The sequence below is a fragment of the Populus alba genome, chromosome 4 (genome assembly GCF_005239225.2).
Source record: "Populus alba chromosome 4, ASM523922v2, whole genome shotgun sequence".
Taxonomy (NCBI): Eukaryota; Viridiplantae; Streptophyta; class Magnoliopsida; order Malpighiales; family Salicaceae; genus Populus; species Populus alba.
This window is the reverse complement of record NC_133287.1, coordinates 9,494,179-9,501,667: the sequence shown is the minus strand read 5'-3', so window position 1 is coordinate 9,501,667 and position 7,489 is coordinate 9,494,179. Positions and strand designations below refer to the sequence as shown.

Here is a 7,489-nt window from a genome sequence, read left to right as displayed (position 1 = left end):
TAAAAGTCTTGTAGTGTTTTTGTAACGTGTTTGAAATGTGTTCAATAAAACTTTATTTATTTTTATTTAAAAATATTTTTTGTATTTTTAATTATTTTTATGTGTTAATATAAAAAATAAATTTTAAAAAATAAAAAATATTAATTTAATATATTTTTAAATAAAACACATTTTAAAAAATAACCATCAGAAAAAAAAAACACTGAAATATCATTAATCCATTTACACAACATGAATTGCAAATTATTATCTTTAATTATAGACCGGTAATCCAACTAGTCCTGTGCAATCTACATCATCAATTAAATAATCAATTAATTAACCTTTGGATCTCCCATCAACGAACTCAGTAATCATCCCATTCCCATCCACAACAAAATCACAAACACAGAAGCCAAAACCCTCAATGCTCTGACAAGAAGTTCAAAGGTTTTTTCTCCTCATGGTACTTGTACAATCCTCCAAACTCTCTCTTCACCCTTCCGTTTCAGCTACAAAATCCCTTCTTTTTGAACCAAACTCTCTTTCTTTAGCATTAATGCACACTGATTCCTCAGTTTCCCTCTTCCCTTCTCTTCCCTTCCCTTCCCTTCCATCTCTCCCTCCAAAACCCCAAACCCTAGTTCCCTCCCCTTCCTCTTCCTCTTCTTTCCTTCTCATCCACCAAGACCCTGTCCCTAAAGTCCTCTTTCTTGTTGCTAGCCCATGTAAAGGTGGGTCTCAGATTCTCTTAAGGTTCCATATTTTACAAAATGACAGCTTTTTTTATAAACCCCAAGTTGTTTGCAATCAAAAGGGTCTTGCTTTTGATTCAAAACTTGGTGTTTTGCTGGATATAAATCATGGGGTTTCTATAAAGATTGTTGGGTCTATTAATTTTTTTGTGCTGCACTCAGTTTCTAGCAAGAAAGTTTGGGTCTTTGCGGTGAAACTTATTGATGATGGTGATGGTGAGATGCTGAAATTGATGAGGTGTGCGGTGATTGAGTGTAGTGTGCCTGTTTGGTCAATAAGTGTTTCTTCTGGAATCTTGATTTTAGGGGAGGATAATGGGGTCAGGGTTTTTAATTTGAGGCAGCTGGTGAAATGGAAAGTTAAGAAAGCCAAGGGTTTTGATTCGAATGGGAAGTTGGATGGTAAAGGATTGAAATCGTCAAATGGTGCCGGGGAGAATAATGGGGTCAGTTCAAGTTCCGCGAATGCTTGCAATGGTGCGTTGGATGGGAAGACTGATAAACATTGTGTTTCTGGTAAGTGTGCAAGTACAATGTGTTGCTTTTGAGCTTTGTTAATGTTCATTATGTGCTGAAAAAAGTTGATTTTTTTTGCTAGTTAGTGTTGGACTAATGTAAATAAATGTGATTGTTTAGCTTTGTGGTATATAGAACTTAGCAGTTTGAGATTTTTGCAATGTGAATTCTGTAGTGCTTTCATTCTTGTTACATGTATTTAAACTCTGTCTGTTTTACTTAAGAAGATCCCTTTCAAAGTTGGAGCATAGTTTCTTCTGTTTATCCTGGACTTTGTATGTGTTCATGAAGGTGGTCTGTTGTCCTGCTGGAATTTTTGTTCTTCTAAATTGGGAATGTTCCATTAGTTTAGGATCCAGTGGTTTGTGATTGCGATAAGTTAATTTGATCACAGATTCATGGACTGTTATTTTGATATGGGCGCAAGATTTCCAACAGAATTGCTCATATTGTGTTATAGGTCTAGGTGGTACAATTTTAAATCCAAATGTTTTTTCCGAGGCAAAGCTCCATTTGGCAGTTTAGTAATGGGCCTTCCTTTTTTAATGAGAGATGAAATTTACAGGGGAAGAGGCGTCCTCTGAATAGAAACAAAATTTGTAATACCAGAGAATAAAAGGAATTGGATCTGAGTATCTTGAACATAAAATTTATTGGTAATTAGTATTGAACCTTTGCAGCTAATTTAAGTGCTTGATCAATCCATTGTCTTATTAAGTTATGAATTAAAATCACAATGTCTTCTCCTTTCTATTGTCAACATGTTTATTAACCTTGTCATTTGTAGCTTTCATCAACATTGAAGGTCAAATACCCTTTGCTATGTTTAGGTCTTCAGAAAGAGCCCCTTTTCAGCATCATTTGTTTAAACAATTAGAATGTTGTTGTCATGAAGTCATGATTTCTTTCAATATCATGTTAGCCTTGGTTAATTGGAGGGCAGTGAGCGTGTTGGCCTAGGTTAATTGGAAAGGCAGTCCGCAAATTTAGCTTGATTTGGATTTTCATATCTTGATTGAAAAAAAATAATCAGTGACACCCTTTAATTGGCTTTGTTGAGAGAATAAAGATACTTTTTTTCTCTTATTTTAGATTTAGAATTAAGTTGCCAGCTTCTGCATGTCCTCTCACATTTTTTGTCCTGAAAAGAAAAGAAAATTGCAAGGTGTATGCCAATTCTAGGATTTTGTGGGAGTAAAATCATTTAGAGGGGAAAGCGAGTGGATAACAAATAAGTTAATGATTCAATTCTCCACTGAGGCAGTGGTTTTTAATATTTGTGTTTGAACTTGTCAGCTTTTCCTCTTGATGTAGAATGGGAAGAGGCTGAGGGAGAGAGCAGAAGAAAGAGGAGAATGGTGTTGAGGAATAGAAAGGGAATAAATGTAGAAGAAAGTGGGGGAGAGCAGCAGGAGTTGATTTTCAGATTTTAAACGTATTCTGTCAAAGAGTCTTTCTAAAACATAATATGTGTGCTTCTTATAAGGCATGAACAAAATCTCTGATAGTTCAAAAGCAAAATAGGAATAAGAATATCCTTGACAAAAAAATAAAAAAGAAAATCCTTTTTAAAGCAAAAAGTCATAAAAGAACTCTTAATTGACACTGAAAAGCTTATTAGCCTAAGCATCCATGATTTGTGTGCTGTTTTTTGTTGGACAGGAGGTAAGAATATCCTAGATAATAAAATTCCTAATAAATGCCAAAAGAATTCATTACAGAATTCTTAATTAATACTAGAAATCTTATTAACGTGAACATTAACCATGCTCCATTTTTTGTTTTTGTTGAACTTTGATATTCAATTGTATTTATGGATTTATTGAATTGCCTTGGTGAACAAGCATTCTTTGTGGATTGGTAACTTCTTACCTTTGTACTCCTATTTATCCCATCATTATGGTTTTCATTCTGTACATTTGCAATTTGTTCTGACAGATTGTTTTTAGGAATTTCTGTTTGACCAGGAAATGGATGAACTCATATTAAGCGAGGTGCTGTCCTATGGTTAGATTCATAAGGATGCCTCTAGATGGTAAATCACTATTATGAGTATCATGCCTTTGATTAGGGGCTTTCTTCTTCTTCCTCTTTTTTTTTTTGGTCTCTGGCAAGTAATGGTTGCTGAATCTTTTCTTTAATTTTTTATATTTGTTTAGGAGATTAATTGTGGTGCTTGTGGAATCTAACTTAGCTATTTCTACATAGAACTGGAAGTTGTTTCTAAATACTGCTCTTTGGTTTTTGTTGTTGGTTCATGATGCTGATTATCATTTTAACTTACAGGAAAGCAGAGATCTGTAAGATGCAGCCAAGACTCTGGTGAAGGGGGTGCTTGTTTTGTGGCATTTAAGAGGGAGGTGACTGAGGGCATGAAACCTACAACTTTGAAGGCAGTTTCTATCCAGGCATTACCTCCCAAGAAATTTGTGATTTTGGACTCTACAGGAGATTTACATATCTTGTGCCTGTCTGCCCCTGTTGTTGGACCAAATGTCATGGCTCACATGAGGCGGTTGCCCCATAGTATGAAAGTGCAAAAGCTGGCTGTTTTTCCAGATTTTTCCTCGAGTATCCAATTCTAACTCTTCTTGTTTCCATTTTTTTTCTCCATAAAATTTGATGTTGCATGCATGTCCAACTATGTGATCGAAGTGTTCATAGGGTCTTCCAAAAAGGTGATCCAAGGATAATTTATTACATGTCAAACCCATAATTATAGGAATTGGAAATTCATGTGTTGAGAAGGAGAAACTAACTTATGTCTAGGTGGTAAGGATATCGTACCAGGTAAGATAAAGTGGAAACAAAGCTTCATAATGAGTTTGGTAAAAGGATTATTTCAATGAGCAGAATAAATTTTGATTTTGCCTATTTCTATCTATCTATCTATCTTCTTCAACTGAATGATCCTGCTATTGCTTAGCAGAAAAGCAAACTTTTTGGGTATCGGATGGGCTCCATTCCGTGCACACGATAACACTATCCAACATGGATGCTGCTGTTAATACAAATGATGGAGATGTGACCCAGGAAAAGTCAATTCGGATCACAGGTTTCTTTAATCCTCTTTATATTGGCTTTGTTTTTCAAATTAAAACTTCACATGCCTTGTCTTTTTATTAATATTTGGACTCACCTTGGCTAGCAGCTGTTCTCAAATGCTGACCCTGAATTTATCTAAAATATTACTGTTTTATATCTGCTAGTTATTCAAGCAATTCTTTCTGCTGAAAAGATACAAGATCTTATACCTTTGGGTGCAAATGGTATTTTGATTCTTGGACAAGGTAACTTTTGTCTTTCTTCAGTCAGTTATTTTGCCCAAGTACCACACTAGAAGAACATAAAACGAGAAAAAGAAGATGCTATAGACATTCACTTTAAGTTATATATTTTGCTTCAATAAAAAAACAGGGAGACATAAGAAATGACAATACATCATTGTCTTTTTTTTGTTTGTTGGCAAATGATTGGTGTTTTAAAACAAAGTCTACTATATATTGTTCTCTTTGATGGTAAGTCAGAGTCTTTTAAAAAGTAAGGATCGCTAAACAAGATTTATGATTTCTTCCTGTACAATTGTTATTTTCCATTTCTCCATTTATCCAAGGTTTAAATTTCACATTAGTGTATGCAGTTAAGAAAAAATAAAGGTTGGAAATAGTTGAACTGCACCTTTTTTCATCACTTGCTTTCCAAATTCAAGTAACTGAATGGAATTTAATGTTCTTCTTTTCTTGGGCAGGAAATATATATTCATACACAATTCCCTGAAGTTGCTTGGCACTTGGAACTTATCTATCTTTTGGTGGTGAGGATCTTATTGCGTTTCTTCTTATATCATAAATCTTGTTTTATTTCTTTATCCTCTAACCATCTAAGTGGGATGCTGTGTAGGAAATCTATGCTCCATATTTGTCACAGTTATAGTGGTTTCCTGGATCAATGTTCTTAAACAGTAATTATTATTATTATTATTATTATTATTATTATTATTATTATTATTATTATTATCTAGTTAACTTATAATGTAGTCAATCTTACCACGGGGATCTGACTGATTGTATTTCCTGAATTCCAGTTGACTACCATGCATTCTTTCTGATTACCATGGTTTTTCTTGTCCTTGTGTTGCTGAAGTCGTGAGCTTTAGTTGTTTCTTGTGTATATTGGTGCACAAGAACTCAAAGACATTGAGCTCGTGAAGGTATGTAACATTATATGTTTTTCATTGCAATATAACTTCTTTGCCAAGTTTTATGGATACAAATTGAAAATAAAACTATCAGAGAAAGTTTCCTGCTAAATTATCTCAGGCTGGAAGATTTTGGACTAAAAATTTCTTCCAAATTCAAAATTTGTTGAGAAGCCATCACAGAAAGTATTTCTTTTGTACATTTAGTTCTATAGCATCTCGGAATGTCACATCTGTGCATGCCTTCTTACAAATGAATGGGATCAGTTTTTGTTCTGTTCAAAGCATAACTAGTCACTATTAGCCACTGCAATAACCCTGTTAGAAACGCATGCTTAAGCTTTGTACTTCATAGTAACTGTAAATCAGTTTTTGTGTTTTTTCATAGCTCTGTCGATATTCTATAAACTTTTGAGACTCTTGCTGGTTTTTTTTTTTTTTTTTTTTTTTTTTTTGGGGGGGGGTGCTTGTCTGCCTTTTATGTTTCAGACTATAGCATATGTTTAATATGGCAATTAGCACAAAAAAGGTCTTACCTGTCTTCCTAAGAAGGTTAAGTTTTTTTAGTGAAACATTAATTACATAGAATGAGGGGTTTAGATGTTTGAATGGGAAAAATCATTACAGTAACAAACCAGATTACTTATCAGATTAATATTGTGGAGAATTTCCATGTGTAGACAAAAAAAATTGCTGAAATTTCTCAATTGTTCAGTGTTGAGGAAGATATTGACTTGGGTTTTCAAAGATGTGCTATTCTTCATCCTTAGAGAATGGTAGAGAGAGCTGAGGTATTAGCAACAGTTATGTCAGCTGAGGTTGTTATTTAAAATTGATTTACATAAATGTTGCATGCTTTGTGTGTTCTGCTTTTGGAAGAATTCTTTTTCACACTAAGGCAACTGAAGTTGACACAATTAGAGAATCTTACTGGATGAAGGTGCATGGAGCCTCTAGTTAACCCGTACTTTCACTCATGGTTGATGAGTGTGTTATAGGCCAGACTCATAGAGAGTCATCCATTTATGAGTTTTTTGTTTTCCAAGGCTACAAAGGTGCTTGTAGCATCTTGCAGTGGTCATTGATCCAGAGCAAGTGCATATTATGGTAAGACTAAGTATGAAATGATTCACTTTTTTGAGTCCATTGAGCTTGATTCAGCTGGTCTACGGATAGAGCGGGATTGTCCTATTCTCAACTCTGTTGTTGGATATTTCATTTTTCCCATTTTGTCTGCATCTCATGATTGACTTCATTCAGTTTATTTATCTCTTATTTCATGGTGAAAACAGAACCAACTTGTCTTGGATCTTGAAAATGGACTCTTTCAGCAACTGAAAACCACATCTGATGCACAGCCAGCTGAAACCACATAGCTGCAGATACAATGGTTTAGTTTGCGCCTGCTGTGGAGTTTGCTTCATGTCTTATGCTGTTGAGCTGAAGACCAAACGAACTGAGAATGCCATGAAGATGTGAAACAGCTTGGCTTGCTATCATGTTGCAAGATAGAACTCACTTTTATGACTTTAGTATCAACATTTATATGGGGTGGGTTCCCGTAGAGGCTTGTGGCTCGATTTGTGCTTGTGATTTCATTTTTCCTGATTATGTGTGAATTGATTCTGTGGTTGTTTTTTTGGATAAACCTTACATTCGATGATCATTCTGTTATAATATTTGGTAGTCACAGCAGTCATCAATATGTTCCTAGAGGTTTTCTCTAGAAGAGATCACTAGAGAATCAATATGATCAAGTAGTTGCAGGTCATTTTCCACACCTTTACAACAAAAAAAAATGCTGCAATTTCTGCAACGAAGTGACAGTGAATCTGACTGCAGACCTAATATTTAGAATACAGTAGTTTATTGATACAGTAGTGTTGCGAGGCATCTGAATAACTGCCCTAGAGCATGCATGTTTCTTGCTCAGTGCCAAAAACCGGTGAAAAGACCTGAATATTGCTGCCATATGGGTTTGTGGTATGGGATGTAATTAATTTGCCTTAACCTTCTGGTTTATCTGGTGGTGTTAGAGCAT

The 7,489-nt window shown here is 34.8% G+C and overlaps 1 protein-coding gene across 8 annotated transcripts; it reads left to right on the top strand.

Annotated features, from left to right (window-relative positions):
- Nucleotides 1-328: 328 nt before the first annotated feature.
- Nucleotides 329-7,153, top strand: LOC118056001 (uncharacterized). 8 transcript variants are annotated; one of them, XM_035068073.2, is made up of 8 exons: nt 329-1,250; nt 3,537-3,821; nt 4,177-4,305; nt 4,460-4,540; nt 4,999-5,064; nt 5,151-5,211; nt 5,335-5,460; nt 6,741-7,153. In XM_035068073.2, exons 1-5 carry the CDS (start codon nt 443-445, stop codon nt 5,025-5,027), a joined length of 1,332 nt encoding a protein of 443 aa, XP_034923964.1. In that variant the 5' UTR covers nt 329-442; the 3' UTR covers nt 5,028-5,064; nt 5,151-5,211; nt 5,335-5,460; nt 6,741-7,153. The 8 variants fall into 8 exon arrangements, with proteins under 8 accessions (XP_034923964.1, XP_073264835.1, XP_034923963.1 ...); XM_073408734.1 differs by lacking the exon at nt 5,151-5,211 and having other exon boundaries at nt 6,807-7,153; XM_035068072.2 differs by lacking the exon at nt 5,151-5,211.
- The last annotated feature ends 336 nt before the right edge of the window (nt 7,154-7,489 follow it).

What these genes read in the sequence shown, in the direction of transcription:
- LOC118056001 (XM_073408734.1), top strand. Translation starts at nt 443, where the DNA reads ATGGTACTTGTACAATCCTCCAAACTCTCTCTTCACCCTTCCGTTTCA. An exon ending in TGATAAACATTGTGTTTCTG is followed by an intron (nt 1,251 to 3,536) that starts GTAAGTGTGCAA and finishes TTTAACTTACAG; the next exon opens with GAAAGCAGAGATCTGTAAGA. An exon ending in AAAGTCAATTCGGATCACAG is followed by an intron (nt 4,306 to 4,459) that starts GTTTCTTTAATC and finishes TATATCTGCTAG; the next exon opens with TTATTCAAGCAATTCTTTCT.